This window comes from Macaca thibetana, chromosome 12 (assembly GCF_024542745.1).
Source record: "Macaca thibetana thibetana isolate TM-01 chromosome 12, ASM2454274v1, whole genome shotgun sequence".
NCBI lineage: Eukaryota > Metazoa > Chordata > Mammalia > Primates > Cercopithecidae > Macaca > Macaca thibetana.
The window spans coordinates 70,416,517-70,441,041 of NC_065589.1; the positions used below are offsets into that span (position 1 = coordinate 70,416,517).

A 24,525-nucleotide genomic window follows, 5' to 3' on the forward strand; every position below is an offset into this window, starting at 1 on the left:
GATGCTCAATATTTGCAAGACTATTTTGAACCCTTATGTATTATATTTTTGGATCCAGCGAAAAGAAAAGGATAGTTTGATCCTAGGGGGTTGCTGGTTCATACAGAACCCTCCAGACCAGACATGTTTGAGAATCCAAAATTTTTGTCCTTTAAAAAGAGTAATGCACTGCATACCTAATGCTGCTATAATCAAAATGTTAATATTCCTGCAGTGAAATTAATCATAGGATAAAGACTTCGAAGTAGCCTCTCTTTACATCATGTCAGGTTTTATTGCCAAATAAAAGTCATTATACACCTCAAGGTTTCAGAGCTTTTTGGAATTGCAGATAAGGGACTGTAAGCCTCTATCACTCACTGGGAATAATCTAAAATTTTTAAGTTGTAATCTTTGGGCATTAAGAGTTTGTATCCATCTCATATGCAGTTTTTCATAATGTAGATTCTTCACAGGTAGAATCAGGGGAAGATATTACATTTTATTTACAGTCAAAGGGCCAAATTCTAATGAGGAAAATCATATCAAACCTAGACCTTCCTTATGTTTGATACATGCTATAATGACCCCCCTTGAGATAGAGTTATTCATTCATGTCATACTTTTCTACTCCAAATCTAGCTGTAAGCATAACCAACTCCAATGGCTGCTATGAACATTCTTCACAGAAATTGAAATTAGCAGGGATACAGATTCAGATTATTACGACACCCTAACAATTTGGCTTAGATCCAGGCTTCAATCTTAGGTGAAGAAAATGCTAAAGTAATAAAATCTAAATTTGTTATTTGCTAAACATGCTAAATTATGTGTGAGAGACACCAACATTCATTTAAGAAACTCATTATGTACAAATAATAACTTTAAATACAAAATAATCGGTAAAAATACAGGTGTTCATGGAAAAATTTTCCTCAAATTTGCTATGTCAAAAGAGTTTCATAATGTTAGAAAAAAGGAAGCAATGAAAAAGAAAACATACTACCAGTGCTGATTCCCATTTGTTCAAACATGAAATAAAGTTTGTTATGAAATTCAAATGCCAGATATGACTTACCTTCCATAGTATAAACACTAACAAAGCAAGCATCAAAATCCCAGCGAGAACAGCCACTAGGATGATCCACCAAGGTACTCCTGAATACTGAGCTACAGTCTTTGAGGGAAACACAGTCACACGAACCTATAGGGCAGAAAAGAAAGCAGCATTACTACACACAGCGGCAAGAGTTCACACCAGGAGTTTATGGTTCTAATTCTGCTTTTGAATTATATTTTGGACAGTGCAGCCTGTGAATGGATGAGATGACTTTCTGATGCAAGATCCTTTCTCTTAACAAAATATTGCTTCAAGAGACATTGCTTGAAGATCTTTCCCCAGAATCTTGAAAATGCTGGGTTGTATTCTGACAAAGTGGTTACTTTTTGTTAATTTATCTTTAAAAAACATTATTTTGTTATCAAAACAACTGTATAATGAACCCTTATGTATTCATCATCCTGTTGCAGCAATTATCAATACACAGCCAGTCTGTGTATCTATCTAAAGAAATTCCTCTCAAAAAGATCCCCAATTAAACAGATCTAACAGCCAATCTGTTCCATCTATCTAACCTAGTATCTTCTTGAGAAGAATAATACCTGTGTTTTTTTTGTTTTTTTTTTGAGACAGGGTCTCACTCTCACTCTGTTGCCTAGGTTGGAGTGCAAGTGGTGTGACCATAGGTCACTGCAGCCTCAACCTCCCAGGCTCAAGTGATGCTCCCACCTCAGCCTCCCAAGTAGCTGGGACTACAGGCGCATGCCACCATGCACAGCTAATTTTTTTTTAAATGTTTTGTTGAGACAAAACCTCGCTGTTTTGCTCGGGTTGGTCACAAAGTGCTGGCTTCAAGTGATTCCTGCTTTGACCTCCCAAAGTGCGGGGATCATAAGTATAAGCCACCTCACCTGGCCTATACTTTCTTTTAATTAATTTTCAGCAATGGAAAGAAAAGGGCCAGTTTAGGCACAAGTAGCCAACATTTCCTCATTCAAACTTTAAAGATGTTGCGAAATACAAGAGTAGGGATGGGGCTGCATGACTGATGGACACCATTTTACCTTTTTCTTAGGATATCACACTAAAGACCTTCATAAACAGTAACATTTCCTGAAATGGCTTGGTGCCATCTTCTATAAAAAGGTATATGAACAAACTAGACCCTGGACCCACTCAGAGGCAGCTTAGCGCTTAAGTTGCTGCTGCTGCTGAGAAGCTTAAACTCTAAACATAGGATAGTTTGCAAATACCAATTAAATAGAAATAGTGTTTACTCAGAAACCTAAAAAGCTGCTTCTGGCAATTCCAACAACTCAGTTACATGGGTGTAGAATGCAAATGAACTTTTGTGATACCAGGAACTATTTTTCCAAGCATGCTAAAGACCTGGTGATTACTGTGAACATGATTTTGTAAACGACACTGATTAGAGATCTACTGGTTTGAAGTTTCTGATATTTCTGAATTAACAGAATGTAAAATAAAGGGAAACAAAACTCAGGGGGAGCATTTAACTTCTGAGGAGCATTTTCAGTCAAATATTCTATGTCCGTATTGAACCCTGGATGCTGCTATGTCTACACTGTGCTTTAATACTTCTATGCAGTGGTGGTGTTCTTTAAAAAATCTCTCATCAAAGTACTTCCCTTTCCACTTCTAGGAAACAGTTTCTCAACCTCACCTGACTTACAGAAAATACTTAAAAGCAGTAAAACTGCTTTTCTTTAAACATTCAATAGACAGCAACCACATCTTGAGATCTAGCCAATTATACTGACGGTAACAGGCAGGCATAACACACCTTTATGAGCCACCATGTTTCCTGTTATGCTCTAAGTGAGGTTTTCTACAAGCTCTGAGCCCCAAGGTGGCCTCGTGGCTCACTTCCCCTCTGCTTCCCTCGCCTGACAGAGAAGGGGTTACTGGGTTCAGCACAGGGACATCCACAAAGAAGGGAAGAAGAAACAGCAACAGACCAGTGAAGCAATAGAATAGTTATGTGGTTGGTAAGCTGACTACAATGAAATAAACCAAATAGATGATTTCAATTAGCCTAAACTGTATCTTGTTTAACTTTGTTGCCCTATTATCTAACACAAGGAAAGCATACAGTGTGTCCTTAGGGCAAGGTGGTCATGTGAAAGGACCATCCTCATTTGTAAGAATAAGTTCCAGGAAATCTGGAAGTGGAGAGTGGAAACTGGTCTTCAGCAAGGGCAATCAGCTTTATTATAATGACACTATGCACAAGTGTCTTTAAAACAGCTGACATAGGGGAAAGCCACCCCCATAAATGGTTGGGATCCAACATTGTAACAAATGAGCAAAGTACTTTTTGATTTTGCAGCCTGAAGTGGCAGGGTGGATGAGAATCCAGCTGAAGCTCTAAGCCCCAGGCCTGGCACCATTCACAGCAGAACTTCCACATGTTGTTAAACAACTCACTGGGCATCAAAGACTGAGCACCAAAGTCAGGGACTGGGTTGGGTACATATTTAAAGGGCAGATGTGCTCTGTGGTTCTGGAGGGTGAGAGGCCATTCAGGAAGATTTTATTGGTTGTTTGCTTAAACTGTCAACTGAAGGTTTTTTTGTTTTTTGTTTTTGTTTTTGGTATGACAGTCATTCTCCAGCTGGGATTGAGAACAAGGGGCAGCTGGCCATAGAGCCAGGTGACCAAAGATGGGAGACAGGGCAGGCTGTGATTCCTAGAGCTCCAAGCCCTGTTCTGTCTTGTCACACCAACTGTTACTGATGAATAGGTGAGTAGAAACTACTGTAGAACTTTACAACTCCAAAAAGAATTTCTTACCTTTGGTTTCATTACAATGTAGTTATTTCCATGGGGATGACACACACCTGTAAAGCTCATCCACCATGTGCCCATAAGGGGAAGAGAGATATAAGCTCTGTTGATGCATTAAATTTGATTACCAGTGGGCAGGCTTAGACCACATTAGCTTGTCAACTGCCAAAATACCTTCTCTAAATTACTCTGTAATGTACCACCCACTATTCTCACTGAACTTCAGTACAGGAAGTCACCCAATGAAAACAAAAGATAGTTTTGTATCTTTTACAAAACTATCTATTAAGGACATCATTCACTCTTGGTGTTTCTCATATAAGAAGCCATCTTATAAAAGGATCCATATCTTAAGTTCTCTGAATTTAGAGCCAAAAGGGAAAATCTTATTCCCCTGAAGAATTACACACTTTTTATGGTCATTTAAAAAATATATTTGACAGCTTGGATACTCTCTACTTGCTCCTTTAGGGATAAATGGGGACATATAAATACAACCAATAAACAATCCACCTCAACTTCCTTGGCTAATTTGACAATGTTTTCCTGGTTATGTCTCCTACAGCATGACATTCTTAACAATTGACACTGTATCTTACCCAACTTGGCATCTCTAGCATTTAGCACAGGGAAGGCATACATGTGCCTTTCATAGGTGTTTATTAACAAGATGGATTTAATTTAATTGATGCTAAAATATAGCATGGCTTACCTGGCTCAATTATGTGACTTCTGCTCTCCCTGACTTCATTATAATAGTATCCTAATTTAAAAGTGTTTTTTATTGTTTGTGTTGAGACAGGGTCTCATTCTGTTGTCCTGGCTGGAGTGTAGTGGCGCAATCTTGGCTCACTGCAGCCTCGACTTCCTGAGCTGAGGTGATCCTCTTACCTCAACCTTCCAAGTAGCTGGGAATACAGGCATGTGCCACCCCACCTGGCTAATTTTTGTATTTTTTTTGTAGAGATGGGGTTTTGCTATGTTACCCAGGCTGGTCTCCAACTCCTGGGCTCAAGCAATCCGCCTGCCTTGGGCTCCCAAAGTTTAACTGTGTTTTATTAAAAGGTAAACACAAAACTCTTGAAATTGGTTGGGTTTTAAAGAAACAAAGTTTGTTTTTTTTTTTTTGCTTTCTTAAGCCAAATTAAGCTCAGATCTTCAAGCCCAGAAAAACTACAGCTTAAACTACTAAAGAAATGTGCAGATATGACATCTGAGCTATTGTATTTCAGAAAACAGAAAAGGTATCAGAAGACTAGAAGTTAAGAAAATGTCTCAATTTTCAAAAGACATGGGTTCTAGATATGAGACCAGTAACCCATTCACAAATCTACCAATTTGTGAAGACATCAATTCCCATTGGGAGGCATGAGTTCTCCAAGCTCTAAGAACATAAAATGCCCAAGATAACCTCATTTTCATTTGTGACCCAGTCATTAGACTGGATACCGGGGCCCCCAGTTCCATCACCTTCCAGAAGAGAGCACTCGAAGAGGAGACATCAGACCCAAGGTCTGGTCTCAGCTCTACTTGCTGGTAGAGTGACCCTGAGGGGGAGATATCTTTCCTTGGATTCAGTTTTCTTATCTAAATTTGAGATTTGGGGACCAAGTGTCACAAAGTCAAAGAACAGAAGCCCTGAAGTCAGACAATTATGGGTTTCAATCAAGGGTCTCAAATTATATCCCCTCTCTGAGTCTGCTTCCTTATTTGTAAAATGAGTACAATGTCTACCCTTGGCATTCTTCTGAAGTTTAAATGATACAGTATAAAGTATCTAGTAAGTTGTAGACATTTTATTAAGGCTTCATTAATGTTAGTCCCGTCCCTTCCCTCTGAAGTGTTCTCTGTCTAGCTCTGAAATCTCAGTGGTTTTCAGAGTTGCTGATTTACAGTTATAGAAAGCTATACCTGCTGCCTTTATAGATGCAGAGAAAAGATCCTTAGGGAAGGTGTGGTTTATCTGAAAGTCCCTTATGATGCCTGTTGATATGTCCTGGAGAGACCGGGGCAGTGCTGGTTGATACCATTTATCCCAGCAGCTTTCCCAGTACAGCATTTTTCTCAGGCACATGTATCCTGAGGCTGGGTGCAGTGGCTCACACCTATGATCCTAGCATTTTGGGAGGCTGAGGCAGTCGGATTGCTTGAGCCCAGGAGTTAAAGACCAGCCCGAGCAACATGGTGAGACTCTGGCTATATAAAAAACTGTGGTGGCATGCCTGTGGTCCCAGCTACTCAGGAGGTGAGACAGGAAGATTGCTTGAACCCAGGCATTCAAGTCTGCAGTGAGCCGTGTTTGTGCCACTGCACTCCAGCCTGGGTAACAGAGAGCAAGACTCCATCTCAAAAAAATAAATAACAAAAATGTATTCTTGTTTGGATAATAAATTATAAGGACCACTATATTTCAGAAAACAGAATGATTAGGGAGGCTCCCTGAATTTTCAGCTAGTTAAATGACTGAAGCCAGAACATTTCCGTAAGTAGACTGGCAGATTAAGAGCAGTAATTCACAGTATTTCTTTCTCTAGTCTCTTTTGCAAAATATTCCCATTCACGATTCCCACCATGACATGCAGTCATTCTGCCTCGAGATCTTTATACAAGTCCCTGTGGGTTCTAGACTCCCACAGGGAACCCCTCACTATTGGTTCACTGCAAGGTTCTACAACTAGTCCTGTTCAACATATTTGTCATTACCTGGATGAAGAGAGAGAATATGCTTCTCAGTTTTTAAAACTTTCAGGGATAGAAAGTTGAGAAAGCAAATGATGAAGCAAGATGCAAAGTTACTTTGCAAACTGAAACAATGGACTGAAAGCAAATCACATAAAATGTAAGGATACACTTAAAAGGCATACATTTAGATTTTTACAAATAGCTCAAGGACAGGATACTGGAAACACAGCTTGACAACAAATTCTGACTAAAACACCTGGAAGTTTCGGTAGAACACTAACACAAAAATAGCAGCTGCTGGAAATTCAAACATGCTGCTCAGCAATGGTTTGAAAAGCCAAATTCTAGGTAGGTCTGACAGAAGTGTGGTGCCGAGATGCTGAGAGGTAAAGGCCCCAGGGTAAGTGGGACAAGCAGACCCCACCTTAGCTGCTCTGTCCACGTGGGAGTCACACTGCCCAGGAAGGGAGAGGCCAGGAGCTGGTTGGGCTGTGCCCAATGTGACGCACAACTCAAGAGCTGGGTGCATAAGCTCTGAGAAGAATAAGAAACATCCAAGGAGGCATGATCATTTCCTTCAATTATTTGAGAGGCTGCTCCATGGTCAAGAGACAGAACTTATTTTAGACTTGTTTGAGGGGCATAACCAGGGACTTGCTTCACAAGGTTCAGCTCAGGATTCAGCTATGAAGAGATCTTTTCTAATAATTACAGCTGGCCATGGCATGGGCCATCACTGGGGCATTACACCAATGGCTGCAGCATTGGAGATGGTAGAAGATACAGGTTTCTAGAGGGCTGTGAGGTATACCCTTCTTTCAATTAAGCCAATAGTTCTCAAACCTACCATGGGCACTGCTGAACTGGATGACCCTAGGATTTACTTCTTTTTTTCAATGATTCTATTAAAATACAGCTTGTAGTGCCAGTACCTCAAGACACTATTTTCTCCGTAATGGGGCTACGAGGGAAATGAGCACCAAAGCACTTCAGGACATGAGTGTGGGGTATCAGGAAGAGAGACCTATTCTGAACCTGAATGAAGCTGGGGAACCTCTCACCTGAGTGCCTGCATTTGGCAGCTTGATATTTTCGGCAGCAGCAGTCACATCAATGAAGGCTCGCACGAGAATGTCCAAGTAGTTCAGTTTGGAATATTCCTGTTTGGAGACGGTTAGTGAATGCATTAGGGAAGTGAGAAGTGTCCTAGGCAGAGGCAAATTAATTCCATGGGACATCCTCACGCCAAGGTCATACCTCTAGAAATGTGCTGTTCCATAACCTCGAGCGCAAAATAAGAGACGCCTTGCTGTCCAGCCCTCGCAGTGGGCATCTGATGTTCACACAGTTCACATTCACGCTACAGTTCTAGAGAGAAAAGGAAGAATGGTCATCAAAAGACATTGTTGTGAAGAAGTCCTTCCCCTCATCCTCTCAAATTTTCACAGCTCTTGAAAAATACTTACAAGAGTCTGGTATTTTCTTTCAGCAAATAAAGAAAATTTTCTGCTATCATCTATCTGTTTTTCAGTAATTTCCCGTTTCTTTCTTGAGTTGTGAGACTCCTAAAAAAAATTATATCCAAAGTAGTTCCAATGTACATAATTCTTTGTCGCTACCATACAAGCCTCTTGAGCATACCCTCCTGAACAGTACCAGATTCACACACTCAACAATATTTGCCTCTCTCCTGCCAAAGGCACAGAAATAAGTGTAAAACCAGCAAGTATTATCACTCTAAATTCAAGTTTATTGATTTACTCATAGGACTAAGTAATGCATTCCCACTCTGACCTAAAAACTCAGAGAAAAAGAAATATGCTTTCTTTGTTTCTCTGTATCCCCACCAAACTGTGGGCATACTGAGATCAGAGATCAAATATTCCTGTATCGCTAGCCTCCAGCTCTGTTTCTAAAACATGGTAGTCAGCACATCTTGAAGGAATAAGTGACACTCAAGAACAGAGAAAGAAGGAAAAACACCCATTATATAGCTCATTCAGAGCAGAGCAATGAAAACTAAGCCATACAAGAACTTTTAAAATTGCATTTTCCTTATAGCAAAGATTAGTTTTTTGGTTTTTTTTTTGAGACGGAGTCTCGCTCTGCCGCCCAGGCTGGAGTGCAGTGGCCGGATCTCAGCTCACTGCAAGCTCCGCCTCTCGGGTTCACGCCATTCTCCTGCCTCAGCCTCCCGAGTAGCTGGGACTACAGGCGCCCACCACCTCACCCGGCTAGTTTTTTGTATTTTTCAGTAGAGACGGGGTTTCACCGTGTTAGCCAGGATGGTCTCGATCTCCTGACCTCGTGATCTGCCCGTCTCGGCCTCCCAAAGTGCTGGGATTACAGGCTTGAGCCACTGCGCCCGGCACAAAGATTAGTAATAATGGATTATCTTGATTTTTTAACATTAATGAGTAGAAGATCATGCTAAGCCATCAACTCCGATCACTGATCATACCCAGTCACCTTAGAATTTAAAATAAAAGAAATAAACACACAAACCTTCATCGAACTGGAACAGAAATGACAGGCCAGTTATCTAAGCATGGAGCAGTATAGAGAGGGGTTAAGAGTACAGGCTTTGACATCAGGCAGAGCAGGGCTTGAATGTGGAATCTGTTTCTTAACACCTGAGTGGCTGAGAGAGTTACTTGCTCTCTGAATCTTAATGTCCTCATTTATAAAATGGTGGGGATAATGACACTCCCTCATAGGCCCATCCAGAGAATGAAATGAGAAAATGCAAACGAAATGCTTAGCATAGTTCCTGAGACACAATAAGTACACAGTAAATAATTACTATTTTAAAACTAAGCATAAAAAGCTTTCAAGGTTACTTGCTAAGATGCCATTATCTCTTCCAATGAATCTGGTTCTACTTGGAGTGAACACTGGCTGGCCCCTGGGTAATAGCGGCTACTATTACCCAGGAGCATCCCCCAGTTCTCCTTATTATGTAACATACTGCGTCATGACGAGACGTCAGAAAATGCCATTTGCCTCACCAAACACTGAATGACTCTGCCTTATGTACTATAATGGTCACTAACCAGCAAAAATGCCTCAGCCTGCCTCAGTTACTCAACTAGAAAAGAGAAATTGTGACAACCAAAGAAAAAACCCACCTGCCAGAATGCCAGTTTCCTAAGGACAGTAATGATTTTCCCCCAAAAAGTGAGTTTCTCTAATTTGCATTTATGGAGATATTAGATAAATCTACCAACATACCTTGAGGTTCAGGAAGTTTATCTCCTTTTGTGGCTCACAAGTTATCTTTTCCAATCCTTTGGATTCTACTTTCACCAAATAAAGCAACCATTTGCCATTGCTAATTTCTTTTGGCCACTGAATGTTCAAGGTTGCTGTGCCGAGGTTTTTAAGAGGTTTACCTAAGTTAATTACCTGTTAGAAAATAATACATATTATCTCAGTCTAATCTTCTCAATGTAAATTTAAGTAGCAGCTCCTATTACCAAGGGAAAGAAGCTAAAATATCTAGTATAATCCTTAAAGCACAGGCTCCAAAACTGGACTATAGATAGGGCATTCAAAATAAAGACTTGTACCTAAAGATTTTTATAAATAAAAACAAAAAGGTCAAAGGACAAACGATAGCTAACTCATTCTAGGAACAACTGCTGTATGCAACAGAATCAGCAGATATACCATGTTCTCAACATATGCCCAGGGAAAATCATGTGTGGATTTGTGAACTGCCCTGTAACCACCCGGCTTGGCCAATGACAAGGCCTGGGCCAAGGCAGTGTACCAACAACCTGCTTCTGGAAAACCCCATCCACTGCAAAAATGAAGCTGCCTCTGTCCCAGAGGAGATTCTGCAAAACCATCAGGACAGCCACAAATCTGAGAGTCCAAGCTGGGAACAGAGCGACGTCCTGCAGCAGAAGCCAAACACAGGTGGTAAGAGCCCTCTTAGTGTGGAGACTGTTCCAGAATCCAAAGACTTCTTTTCCAACTGCACCTGCATAGAGATCATAACCACCACCACCACCTGCCCCAGCTGTGTCTATAATGCTAAGAGACACACAGAGGAGAATTCAGCCTCTTCATTCTGCTGGAGTCAGAGGTGGGCCCATGCTTGCCATTTGAGGCTTTCACCACAATGGTCACTATGCCTTCAGGAATGTGATTTCAGCCACACAGACCTAAACCCATGTGTGAGTTACGAGCAGACTCCGTACCATATGTTTATGTTTATTCAACAGGACAAACAGTCACTGATTGCCTACTTTGAAATGGTTCAGAGCCAGTCACTGCCTTTCCTACAGGCATACACCAAATCTATATTCACCACAAAACTGGGCTTGTGAAAGGCAGGCATAACATTAATATTCTTTCAAACACAAGCAATAAGAAAGATGACCTTATAAAGGAGGAAGGAATAAATCATAGCGCATTCTAAACTGAACTGGATTCTGAACAGTGACAGTTGTTCTCCATCCTGGAGCATGAAATTTTCACTAAAAGCCAGTATGTTCTTTAAAAGCTGGCAAACTAATTTTTAACTGATGATTTATTTATAATGCTTATTAATATTACTGATTTATTAAAATGACATACTCACGACCATACCTAGTATATATCAGCTTTTGGTATAATGAAAAGACCAACTGCTCCAACTTACCCTGAATTCATACTCTATTAAACTTCCCACTTCATCTTCAGATTTCATAGCTTGCTCGCCAACAACTGTACCTCCAAAATACACCTGGGAAGGTTTAGCAACTCTGTCAAATTAAAAAACACTAGTTTTAGTGAGGATTGTAAATGGTTCTTTCAAACATTGATTTGTTATGCTAAACACAAACACTTACCCCGAGACCGATAAAAGCAGTTCAATAACCACTTTTGCTTTAGCTGTAATTGGAGCCAAATTATCTTGATTGCTTGTTCTGAAAATGAAAAGGAAACAATAGGGTTGTATTTTACCAGTCAGTTTTCTCACTACAATTAGACTTCTTTTATGAGGTAGATCAGGGCCAATTCATTGACTGCCCATGTTTTCATGAAATAATTCTGAATGGAGAGGTTGATGTAACTCTTACGTTTCTAACTTCAGATTAATATCCAGATCTGGGGTGTCAAAGGTGACTTCAGTTGTACTTAAAACCAAATAAAAAGTAACCTATAAAAACAAATAGCTGTTAACACAAGCCATGCGTACTGACACTGCAATGGTATTTAAAACAGTAAAATATAGTATATGAAGGCATCACCTACACTTGAATTTCTTTTAAAAGGATTTCCAAGCTCACAGTCAGCTTGCGAGCCATTCTGGTTGGCAACACAACTCAACTGTTTCTCCTGTAAAAGAAACACGCACTAGGTCACAATCCAGCCATTTGCCGCACAGTGTTGGCTTTTTCCCTCGCAGCTGGTCTCTAACAATACTTACAGGGAAAGCCCTCAGTTCTCTATATGCAGAATATGTCAAAGTGTCTGGAAACGTTGCAATCAGTTTAGCCTCATGGGCGTCATCGCCATCTTTTGTGGGATTCCTTGGGTTGGAAGGGCTGTTTGTCACTGTTATTTCTAAAGCAATATCCTTCTGATCTTTTAGAACTAGTTCTGGTACACCTTTTTGACTATTAAAAAAAAAAAAAAAAAGAACAAAAAGGCAAAGTCCTCAATACGTTTCCAGTAAACTTTCTTAACACAAAGCTATCGTGAAGCCAGAATCATTTTTGCTAGTGCTACAGAGCGATTCTTACATTGGTAAATAAGAAAATTTGTCTTGATTTCCTTCTCGGGTGCAAAATTTGTATTCTAGTTTAAGGTTGCTGTTACATACATTGTCGTCTCCACATCCCTCTTTTAAGAAGTGCACCTGTAGGAAAACGAAACTATTGTCAATTTACACCATTCAGGACTTAGGAAGGCATCGATGTAGGTGACTGGCTATTCCACACAGTTCATTTCCCTGTGTGACAATTACCATTGCAGAATTCAAGCTTTAAATGTACTCTGTCACACATCAAATCCCCATTCTGTCCTTCAGTAAAATTGTGTTTGAAGAACACTTTGACCAGGGCATGGTGGCAGTGTGATATAGAAGAGTGTGACCCAGCAGCCACAAAGATTTGGGTTTGAAACCCAGCTCTACCCCTTACTTAGCTAGCAAGTCACTTAACCTTTCAGAGTCCAAGTTTCATCATAGGTCACGTGCAGATACCACCATTCTAACTTTATAGGGCTATTGTAAGAAGTATCAATAATAATGATCATGCCAACGATTATAATACTCAATTTACATATCTTAACTCATTTAATCCTCACAACAGGCCTCTAGAAAGATACTATTATTATGATTCCCATTGTAGAGATGAGGAAACAGAGCTTAAGGTCAGGTAGGCAAACGGCATGCTAGTACCATGCTAATGGGTGCTTGATAATCATACTGATAAATAGGAAAATCATCTCTAGCTATGGAGCTGGGAATGTACACAAGAAATATTAACATGATAATAACAAAAGTACATAAAGATATACAGAAATATAAGGAACTATATTTGGTGACAAAAATGACTGACAATGTGCAGATGTAAGCATCAGCTCCTGAGCCTGAGACAGTGAGGACTCACTTCTGCAAACCTGCCTCAGTAAGGCACCAGTACCAGGAGCCCCAGAGTGGACAGACGCTCATCATCAATTACATTTTTTTTTTTTTGAGATGGAGTCTCACTCTTTTTGCCCAGCCTGGAGTGCAGTGGAGACATCTCAGCTCACTGCAACCTCCACCTCCCGGGTTTAAGTGATTCTCCTGCCTCAGCCTTCTGAGTAGCTGTGATTACAGGCATGCGCCATCATACCCGCTAACTTTTGTGTTTTTAGTAGAGATGGTGTTTCACCATGTTGGCCAGGCTGGTCTCAAACTCCTGACCTCAAGTGACCTGCCCGCCTTGGCCTCCCAAAGTTTTGGGATTACAGGCATGAGCCATCACACCTGGCCATCATCAATTAGATTTTGAAAGCAAGAACATAATGCCAAATCAAGCTGTCATAGCTCCCCGGGCTAACCTTGCATCTTAACCATCCTAAACCCCTAGCAAACAGACCCCACCTCATATGAAGTATCCAGCAGACCATCTAATATACATTTTTCTTCCAAAGATGACTTAGGCTGTATTAGGCACTAAATGACTACTGTATGCTAATAATACTTTTTTGCTTTGCTGAATTTTGCTATTCCTTGATTTAAATGTTCTGACTAGCAATATATTTGCTTTCTATATTTCAGTGTTCTCAATTGTAAAACACAATGTATTTTTCTTTCTATGTACAGCTAACGGAGAAACAGTGTGAGAATGTAAGCTCTACCATTTATAGTCTCAATAAGTTATAATGGCCAAAAATGAAGAAGGAAAATACATTCTGGCCCCAAATCATATTTCATGTTTTATGTGTCTATTGCTAATTTGGGAAACAAGTCTTCTCTAACTTTGCATACATTAAAAACATATTAACACAAAAGAACGGCCTTTAAAGCAAATCACTAGTTCTATTCCCTTCAAAGACATTTGATTTAGCACCATAAATGGCAAAAACTTTGGCAAAATGAGAGTCAGAGAGACTTACATCAGTATGAGCTGTCTTGGGTTCATCTGAATTCAGAATTGGAAGAACTTCTGGAAGTGAATTAACTCGCCTACGAGAGCTTGGTTCTTGGATCTCCACTGAAGCAGTTATGGGAATGGGACGCAGTTTATCTCTGATATTATCCTGAAAAGCATGCAGTCACAGTTAAGTGGGGGTATAAATCCTATTGGGGAATTCCAAAACAATGATTTTGTATTGATTAAGAGGTTGCTAGAATAAATTTCAGAAATCTGTATATCACCATATAACCTTTTTCTGTCCCCTTCATAAAACAGATGTGACCGTCCACAGCCCTCACCTGTAGCCAGAGGGTTTCCTCCATGCACACTTTCTGTTTCTGCCTTTTCAGAGTTAGTTCTTGAGTATATTTGGGCTCAGAACCTTGGTTTCGAAACTGAACTCTTGAGGATAGCCCAGATTTTCTTCTTTCTTTTTCAGCTTCGAGTGTGCCCACAATTGCTAGATAAAATTAAAATCATATTAATGTAAGTGCATTCATGCACAATCCAGCCACAAGCATATTGAACTCCTTTTAAGATTTTAATTTCTTATAGAAAACATTGCCATTGTTTCTCTTCAAATTTCCTGGTAATATGCATTCACACAACTGTGATGGTTCAAATCAAGCTGTCTTTTCCTTCCTTTTGCTGTTAACAATGTTTCAAAGTTAAATTTTCATTGTGCCACCTGGGGGAGCTCAAGAATAAGTTAAAACCTTTCAGCAGTTATTAAGAATCAGTTTCTGGCTGAAGCTCATGAACCCACAGAATACTAACGATAAGTAGAAGAACCCAACACTCCCCGAGGACCTAAACTGATTTTCTCCCTTTTAACAGTCACTGCTTATTCAAGTGGCCTCGTGCCTTTACTATTTGGAAAAGGTCTCTCTAGAACAGCAGCATCTCCTGAGGGCCTGTGAGGATGCAGAACCTCAAGCCCAGTTACACCTACAGAACCAGAATCTGTGTTATTAATCATCAGATGATTGTTATACATATTGAAGTTTTAAGAACCACTGATAAAGGATAGTTGTCTAAAAAGAGGAATAATATATTTTAGAGACGGAGAAGTCTTTCAACAGTAGGATGAGACCTTTACCTTATAAAATAAAAGAGGCCGGGCGCAGTGAATTATACCTGTCATCCCAGCACTTTGGGAGGCCAAGGTGGGTGGATCACCCGAGATCAGAAGTTTGAGACCAGCCTGACCAACAACATGGTGAAACCCTGTCTCTACTAAAAATACAAAAATTAGCTGGGCGTGTTGGCACATGCCTGTAATCCAGCTACTCGGGAGGCTGAGGAAGGAGAATTGCTTGAACCCAGGAGGCAGAGGTTACAGTGAGCCAAATTCATGCCATTGCACTCCGGTCTGGGCAACAAGAGTGAAACTTTCTCAAAATAATAATAATAATAATAAAGATAAAAAAGAATTAAGAGGTAAATTATATATTTTTGAGTGGATAGAGGGCCTGTCAGCATAATATAGCTCCTACAACTAAACTGCCTACCCTGCACTGGGCTAGAAGGCACAGCCTGTTCTTGATAACCTACACTAATGGAACCTGTAGGGAAGCCAGGACGTGGACGATCAGAATCTCATTTTTTGACTTCAGAACACATTCTTTGTTGGTTCATTAGATGTGGCTGCTAACTGTGTTTTTCATGGGCCAATACTTAAATTACTTACATTCATTAAGCACTCACTAACCATCAAAAGGGAAAGCAAACCAAAGTGTGTGGAGGGCTGGAGAAGGCAACCTCCAGGACAAAAATCTGCTATAGAAAACACAGAAAATTAATAACTCACATTCTAATATTCACTTTAGAGTTGGAAGAGACCTTTTCTGGGGAGGCTTGGGTCATACTGAGAGGGACAGAGGCAGCACCAGCTTCTAAGTCTCTATCACAAACACAAAAGGTGACTGCTTTCCACAGGGTCTTAGATGCCCAGGTCTCACTTGCCTCTTGGCCACTGCAGGAGTCACTCCTTCCCTCAGCCAGCTGTCTTTCCCTTCTTTCCCCTTCCACCTCCCAGCAGGGCTGGCCTGCTTGGCTAAGCCCTCCCCCTTCCCCTTCAAATCTCAGCTTGGACCTCATCTCCTCCAGGAAGCCTGTCCTGGCCTCTCCTCGCGATCCTGGAGTATTCCATCTCTCCAGTCTCTACACCTAGACCCACTACGCTGTGATTTTCTGATTCTCTCCCACAGTGGGGCAAAGCCGAGGACAAGGACAAGGATCCCATCAGTCTTATTCCCCACCACAGTCCCCAGCAACTAGCACAACACCTGATAGACATATGATTTACAGAACAGATGAACAGAAGTGGAAGTAACGGGTTCCCCACTTGCACACTCATGCACACACACACGATGTGACATTCTTATGCTGAATGTGAGCAATTCAGACCAAAATTCAGAAACACAGTTTCAATAGTAATTTTTGTGTCCATCTGGAGAATTCTTAAATGTCACAGCTGCCAAATGGAATGCTCCCCCATTTTAGGCCCTCTGCAGCCTTGACATCATCCATTTGTAAGTGACCTGCTAGCTTCACAATGAACCAGATAAAGGCTCACACGCTGAGTGCCCCTCACAGCAAAAGTATGGGAGGTGTGGGTGCAGGAAAACCGCTTATCTGCCAAATTTACTCTAACCTTCCCTAACCCTCCAGACAGTCCACATCATCTTAAAATCTTTGCAGGCCACCTTTGCTGACCCCTTGAGGGGCAAGCCAAGTAGAACACTCATTACGGCTCAATTATAGATATCTATATGTATGGAACACCACATCTGAGGACTGCTGAGTTAAAGCAGCCCGGTCAAACAATAAGCTCACATTCTTGGATACTGGGAGGAGATTTTAAATGTATTAACTTATGTAGCTTTGTAGAAGTTCTGTCTTAGTTCATTTAGAATTTACTGTGGACGTAAAAGCAATGAAAGCAAATGTTCTTTGAATGTCTTCAAAGGAAAGTTTCACCCATAATAGGCCATTCATAAACATTTGGTTAATGGAGTAGCTACATAACGTAAAAGTAATACACATGGCATCAAGTGCTGCGCTACAGCTAGAAGAAAGTCTGTATTTTATATAGGTGATTAATTTGGGGGAAGACAAGGAGTGCTCTAATGAGATTTCACATCTACAGTCAAACTGAGAGTGGTTTGAAAAAATGGCCATCAGAATAGAATAAAAATGTTTCCCCTTTTTCTCTGGCTGCCTAGTCAAAGAATCACTGTTTTCTTCTGGTCTCTCTAATCATTTCAAACACTGGCAAAGGGCTTGTTATCCAAGTGGGGTAGTATTAAGGTATGGCATTTGGGTAAAAATAACACAAATGATACTGAAAGGATGATAGATCCTGAAGAGTCACGGAACGCATTTTCTCGTCATTAAAAGTCACACAAAGAATTGCTTTCTACACTCGACAAAATGCCGGCTGTGTCAAAAAGCAAAGCAAAAAGGCCACAGCTCCCCCTGTGCACGAAGTCATAATCCGTCCACTCTAAGAATGCTTCGTGCAAGGTCTGCAGGTCCCGTGGAGAGACCACACAGCAGGAGACGACCCCACAGATGGGGAGACGGAGAAACCACCTGCAGACAGCTGGAAATCTGGAAAGATGAAGGCTAAGTGAGCTTATGACAGTAAGAATCGGGTGAACGGGGACTTAAAAAAAAATTAAAGATAGTACATTTATTTAAACTGTCCCTTTTCTTAATTCATTGAACTTTATCAGAGGTCAGTATCTTCATTCTGTTGCCTTAGTAGATACATTCATTAGTGTTACATAAAACTTCATATAAAATTAAAGAAGAATTAGAGTACAGCTAAGAACAGAGCTGTGACATGTGAGAGGATTCACCATCACAAACCCTAGTCCTTACGTGGCTATTTTTTTCCTGTTTCAAGCAACAACTTTAAGGTTATTTGAATTACATTACATTCTAGAATATTATAAGGGACACCTTTTTAAAGAAAGAAAACAGTACTACTTTAGATAACAGAAAGAACACTTCAGAGGACTCATTACCTCTTAGTATCGTAAAGGCTAACAACCATATCAAAGGACAGAATGACCTTGGTCTTCACAAAGTGTCCCTTGGTGGCAGATACAGTACACCAGTATCCCAAACTGCCAGGAGCATGGCCAGACCTGGGATGAGAATTTCCTCGTACTTTTCACTTTCCTCTTTGGAGAAAAGATTTTCTTGGAATTCCTATGCCCCTGGCCTTGACTCTGGAGCCAGGGGCCAGGTGACTCACAGCTGAAGAAATGTGGCTGCTATTAAAACATGCCAGAGGCGAGCTTACTACGGCCACTATTGTTAAAGAGCATCATTAACGGTGTCAAAATTCTTGTCAAAAATCCTGTCTTGCCCCATAAATATATACACCTACTATGTACCCACAAAAATTAATTTTAAAAATCTTATTTTGAATTACAAAGAAAGGAAGCAGAACAGTATCTAATAAATGACAAACTGCTTTTCATGTCTTCTCAGTTCATCTCCAGCACAACTGTATGCCCTAATGACTATTAGGTATTGTTTTGAACGGATGAGAAAACAAACTCAAATGTTAAGGGACTTGCCCTGTGCTGTAGGGCCAGTCAGCATCAAAGCTGAGACCAGGCCTCTGACCTCTCAGGGCTGGCCTGCAAATTCCCCAGGGGCCTGCTCTTGGGACACAGGGCGGGTGTTCTGGGAGGGAGAGGCGTGGGGAACAGAAGGCAGCCTGGCAGCGAGCCTGTGCCGTGCTCTGGCTCATGCCGTTGCCCTTTCACAACCACCAGCCACCACCCACCACCTCACAACCACAAAATCAATTTTCCACACTGCTTTTCAAAGACAGAAACGGAGGAAACGGTTGTGGTGGCAAATAAGTACTTTTCCAAGCCATTCTGTCCTAAACCATCTGCTCTGGAAAACTCAAGCGGCGACCAAGTGGAGTTTTTTCCTCCCTCACTGTGCTGTGCCCTCCTGATTACAAGGGAGACAAAATATACACTTAATTCTTTACACAAGAATTGACAGACCCATGTTGGCCACTACAGTTTTATTTTTCTGTGATTTATGCAGAACTTTCAACCTGGCAGACAGAAAATACACATATTTGAAAGGTACTAGGTACTTACATATTGAAGGATTATAACCAGCGGGTTTAGCAGTATATTCAAAACAGGCTTTAACCTGGAGGCTGAATAAAATCAAACACATATTTCTTAAAAGATCCATTATTGCAGTGGAAAAAACCCAACATGTTCCCTAGCTCTCCAATCCCCCCCATTGCCCACTGATGATCAACATGTTATAGAAACACTTGACAGACCCTCTTCCCTTTGCCCAGCTCTCCCGACATCTTCCCTGGGGCTCCTCAGGACAACAGAGTCATCATGAAGTGGAGGTGGGAAACTGAGGGGGATCCCACCAAGACAGAGACGCTCACCATATCCCGCTAGGCGCCCCACACGCTGTTTTCTGGCGGAGGTCAATTCTATTAGGAGTTACTGTGATGGTTTTCTGAATATTAATCACAGGCCGGGATCTGAAGACCAAAGGAGTGAAAAACAAGCTCAGCCTCTTGTTACCTTGAATGTGAGACTAATTCACATACTAGATGGCATCCTTAGCTGCCCAGCACAGCTTAAAGACACAGGAAAAAAATACACGTGACGTTTTCCCCCATTGCTGAAGAAAATAACTGTTAATAGATATAAATATATATAATGCACAGCCTCATTATACAATATTTGTTTAAAAACATACACACTTATGAGTACATGTGCAACATGTAGGAGTTTCAGAGTTTTAAATACTTTGTCTCCATTCCTACCCAAACACCCAAGTAGCCTTGTATGTTCTTCCAGACACATGTCAGTCTGTTTCTGTTCAAATTATCTAAAATTAAATACTAAAATATATGTATAATCTCAACTAAATGGGAACTTAATTGCCATTGTTCTGTATGTGGCTTTTTCTCATTCATTTCAGAGGTCTTGTCCTATATATACACATAGATCTAGTTCATTGTTTTTCACACCTGATGGTGTTACACCGTATCAGTGTAACATTATTTAACCAGTACCTAATTGGTAGACATTCATGTTGTTGAGCTTTCTGCTTTCACAATCATCATCTATGCACACACTTGAGTTTATCTGTGGGACAAATTCCCAGCAGCAGAATTTCAGAGTCAAAGAATATGTGCATTTTTAATTACGAGTAGTCTTGCCAACATACCCTCTGGAAGAATTACACCAATATACACCTAATACCTGAGATGCTCATGATCAGCGTGTCTACAAAACGTGAATTAATACAGGCAGTCCTGAACTTGGGCGTCTCCATCGTACAAACACTCGCCCTTCTCTTCAGCCTCCCTCGGAGTCTCCCACCCACAACCTTCAGTCTTTGCCTTCCTATTGCCAGGATTGACAACTTTTCTACCTACGTGATATCTCTGCAAGCAAAAACTTGAACTTTTAAACCTCTTCCCACCTCTGTGCTGCCTACTGCAGCCCCGCAAACACTTGAGAAGCTGGGATCCAATTCCACGCCCTACTACGGTTCACCGTCTGAAAACACCTTTTCGTATGTTTTGGCTGCCCTGCTCCCAGCAGCCACAGGGGTCTCCAGGGGTCTATGGCCCAACTGCTGCCACAGGCACAAGAAATGCAAGTATGCAGTGGGTTGAGAGGTATTAGTGGGTGGGGAGGCCCACCTCCATTGCTCGCCACCAGAACTCAGAATGGGCCTGGGGTTTCATTACCACGTGGATTCAGTTAGGCTGACTCTGGTGGGCTTGTGGTAAACCCAGCCATTCTGGAGAACAGTGTTTCTATGAGAAAATGCATTCCAAATCCCAAACAACTAGCTCAAACTTCTGGAATCAATCTGTTGGTAGGCTAGAGAGAGTACAAGTCCATTCATGGTGAAGGTGGGGGAAATAAAGGGTCAAATACTGCCCACATTACCTGTTTTTCTATTTTCCTTTATTGTTTATCACTCTGTTTTTATTTTACATTTAGACAGCTGCTAGGTGCTAAGATACTAACTAGATACATTCTTACGGTTTGAGAGCATATTTAAAAGGCAAAAATTCACAAGTATTTTAAAATCAGTTGCCACAGATATAGTATTTTACATGTCATAGTATTAATGCTTTAGGGTGGCATAAATTTCAAAAGAAAATATTTTAACAGACATTTCTGCCTAGGACATATTTTAATTTCTGTTTTTTAAACATACAACACACAATTTTGAGGGCACAGTATACATGAATTATGAAAACTATGTCTTTTAACATAGAAAATAAGTCTTATTGGCTTGGCTGCCTCATGTTTAAAATTGGTGTTTATTTACACTACCCTAAAGTGTTAGTACGATTTAGTAGAAAAAAATGCCCAGGATTCAAGTCGGGAAGATTTAGGTGCTACATTCTGTCTCTCAGGCTCCAGACTTAAAAGCTCAAGCAAGTCCTGGGCCTCAGTTTCCTCATTTGTAAAATAAGGGGAGGTTAATGCTATTCTTATCAAAGGGTTGTTGAATTTTACTTTCATACTATCTGCAAGTAAAGAGGGAACAAGTGTACAGGGTTGACAGTCAACCTACTTATGAGGACACGAAAGTAAGGATATTAAAATATCAATTACACATAGAGGCAAACATTTAACTGACTAAAGTTAGGTCATCTTTTGTATTGACAAGGAAGAGATATCCCAAGATTAAATAAAAACCAGATTAGACAGCAGAAGTTACAGTGTAGCCTTTTGATGATACCCTAAAAGTAGAGAGATGCTCAAAAGTTTTGTGGAAGATGGGAATAATGTACTGTACTTTCTATAATTCTATATTATTAACTTTTTTTGTTGTTGTTGAGACGGAGTCTCGCTCTGTTATCTAGGTTGGAGTGCTTTGGTGCGATCTCGGCTCACTGCAAGCTCCGCCTCCCAGGTTCACACCATTCTCCTGCCTCAGCCTCCCGAGTAGCTGGGACTACAGGTGCCCACCACCGTGCCCAATTTTTTGTATTTTTAGTAGAGACAGGATTTCACCGTGTTAGCCAGGATGGTCTCGATCTCCTGACCTTGTGGATCCGCCTGCCTCAGCCTCCCAAAGTGCTGGGAATACAGGCATGAGCCACCGTGCCCGGTCTATTAACTTAAAAAAAAATAAGAAGAAGAACCTGCTACTTTTTGAAAATTAAAAAACAAACAAAAAAAACCCCTCCAATTTTTAATGGTGATTTCCAGCAGTGATGAAAGCGCTGGTTAAAGGGAGACTCAAACACCACTGATGGGAAATGTCACACCCTTTCAGGAGGTCATCTTGGTGAAACCGAATCAAAAGTCTTGAAGCACATATATCAATTTCACATCCAGGAATTTATAATAAGGAAATAATCAAGGATATAAACAAAAGAAAGAATGTTTTCCACAGCTTTTTATATCATGGGGGCAAAAAAAATATTGTGAAGCAACGTAACCATCCAGTGAGAGCCCAGCAGTTGGTTAAATAAGCTCTGAACCAGTCAGAAGATGCCTCATAGACAATTGTTAACTTCATTTTTGGAAAAGTACTCAGTGACATAGAAAAAGTCCACTATGTATCCTAAAGAGACAAAAGCAGGTTACAAAATTATGCACAATTATGATCTTAATTTTGTTAAATATACATGGTACAATCACAGAAAATAAAAATAGAAATCAAGATCTTGGAGTTTAATAATGTACGGTGACTTATAGGGGATTTCCTTCTGTATATTCTTTGTACTGTCACGTTTTATATGTGTTTTGTTTTTTCATCAAAATTGGATCTATGTTTTCCTCAAATACTTTAAAAGATTTTAGAAAACAGGTTTTTATTACATTGTTTACTACCTTCAAAAGACAAAGAAATAGCTTTGCAATTCATATAAACCTTTGAAGTGTAAGTATGACAAATTTCAACCCAAAAGGTCAACATTTTAGTGTAACCTGATTATAGAACATGCTTAACACTAAAATCATAGATAACAGACCTGAAAATAGTTACTGAATCTGAGAGGGAACCAACAGCAACATCAGGGTAGGAATTTCGATCAAGGTCCATGTTTCCAGCAATTGAATATCCAAAATAAGGTGATTTACCCTTGAGAACCTGAAATACAGAGGTCATCCAAATGGACATTATGCTTGCAACATAAGCTTCTTAACTATGCTTTGAAAAAGACACACAAGTTTCTTTTGAACTGGAATTTGAGAGTTCACTTATAAGTAAATTATATGAAATTATATATGAGTCATAAATATCTACATGATCTAACACTTCATACATTGAATTTCATAAAAGTCATCTGATTTACACAGTCTCTCAAAACATAAAAGACCCCATTTCTGATTAGCTTGTTTACTGTATTAAGTCAATCAGGCCATTTCAAACCAAATCTCCCTACCCTCCCTACAAGTCTTATTTTTCTCAAAAGAAATTTTTAATTTTTTGTATCTACGTCCTCCATGTAGTTACAGTAATCTATTTTGTTTGCCCAGTTTCATCTCTATTTACTACGCTACTAAAGAGAATATATCACGTCTCCTCTCTTTATGCCGTCAGGGTAGAATAACATTCTTTTGCTTTGGATTACTTTGATTCCTAACTTAGATATCTAAGAAATTTTACAATTAGAACAAGCAAGTAATTGCATTTATATTTTCTGAAGGTATCTTCTAGTAATACATTTTTTAAAAATCTATACTATTGTGGATTTGTAAATAAAATTTGTGTGAAAAGTCACTTAAACCTAAATATTTTATTACAGGGCAAAAAGTTGAGACTGTAGCTGTAGAAATCCAGGTTATGTGGTTACCTGTGTAGGTTTGGTATTTATTCCATTTGCAGATCCATGATAGATAAAAACCTTTCCCGTGTCATCATACGGAGCTCCAACTGCAATATCTGTTGACAACATGACATTTTAACATTTTAAGAAACACTTTAGAAACACTCCAGTATAATGTTTTAAAGTAAGATGACATAAGCACTATTATTTATTCGTTTGGCTTTTTTTTTTTTTGAGATGGAGTTTCGCTCCTGTTGCCCAGGTTGGAGTGCGATGGAGCAATCTTGGCTCACCGCAACCTCTGTCCCCCAGGTTCAAGCGATTCTCCTGCCTCAGCTTCCCAAAGCTGGGAGTAGCTGGTATTACAGGCATGTGCCACCACACTCAGCTAATTTGTATTTTTAGTTTCCCCATGTTGGTCAGGCTGGTCTCAAACTCATGACCTCAGGTGATCCACCCACCTCGGCCTCCCAAAGTTCTGGGATTATAGGCATGAGCCACTGTGCCCAGCAGTGCTATTATTTAAACAATCAAATTATCTATAATCACAGCCATTT

The 24,525-nt window shown here is 40.3% G+C and overlaps 2 protein-coding genes across 4 annotated transcripts in view; both read right to left on the reverse strand.

Moving 5' to 3' along the window:
* MAP3K20 (mitogen-activated protein kinase kinase kinase 20) overlaps nt 1–6,951 on the reverse strand; it is a 763,073-nt gene extending 756,122 nt beyond the window's left edge. The window contains exon 1 of the mRNA XM_050751330.1: nt 6,948–6,951. The gene's annotated coding sequence lies outside the window, so the exon portion shown is untranslated. The remainder of the gene's footprint in view (nt 1–6,947) is intronic.
* Nucleotides 1–24,525, reverse strand: part of ITGA6 (integrin subunit alpha 6) — a 79,457-nt gene that overhangs the window by 7,171 nt on the left and 47,761 nt on the right. For all 3 annotated transcript variants that reach the window (XM_050751321.1, XM_050751323.1, XM_050751322.1), the window contains 17 exons: nt 23,996–24,084; nt 23,171–23,289; nt 19,598–19,696; nt 19,287–19,348; nt 14,448–14,608; nt 14,129–14,272; nt 12,265–12,380; nt 11,949–12,138; nt 11,774–11,857; nt 11,599–11,678; nt 11,368–11,445; nt 11,178–11,280; nt 9,761–9,934; nt 7,996–8,094; nt 7,787–7,897; nt 7,591–7,689; nt 1,058–1,183 (listed from right to left, as the gene is read on the reverse strand). In XM_050751321.1, coding sequence (XP_050607278.1) covers nt 1,058–1,183; nt 7,591–7,689; nt 7,787–7,897; nt 7,996–8,094; nt 9,761–9,934; nt 11,178–11,280; nt 11,368–11,445; nt 11,599–11,678; nt 11,774–11,857; nt 11,949–12,138; nt 12,265–12,380; nt 14,129–14,272; nt 14,448–14,608; nt 19,287–19,348; nt 19,598–19,696; nt 23,171–23,289; nt 23,996–24,084 — 1,934 coding nt within the window. The remainder of the gene's footprint in view (nt 1–1,057; nt 1,184–7,590; nt 7,690–7,786; nt 7,898–7,995; nt 8,095–9,760; nt 9,935–11,177; nt 11,281–11,367; nt 11,446–11,598; nt 11,679–11,773; nt 11,858–11,948; nt 12,139–12,264; nt 12,381–14,128; nt 14,273–14,447; nt 14,609–19,286; nt 19,349–19,597; nt 19,697–23,170; nt 23,290–23,995; nt 24,085–24,525) is intronic.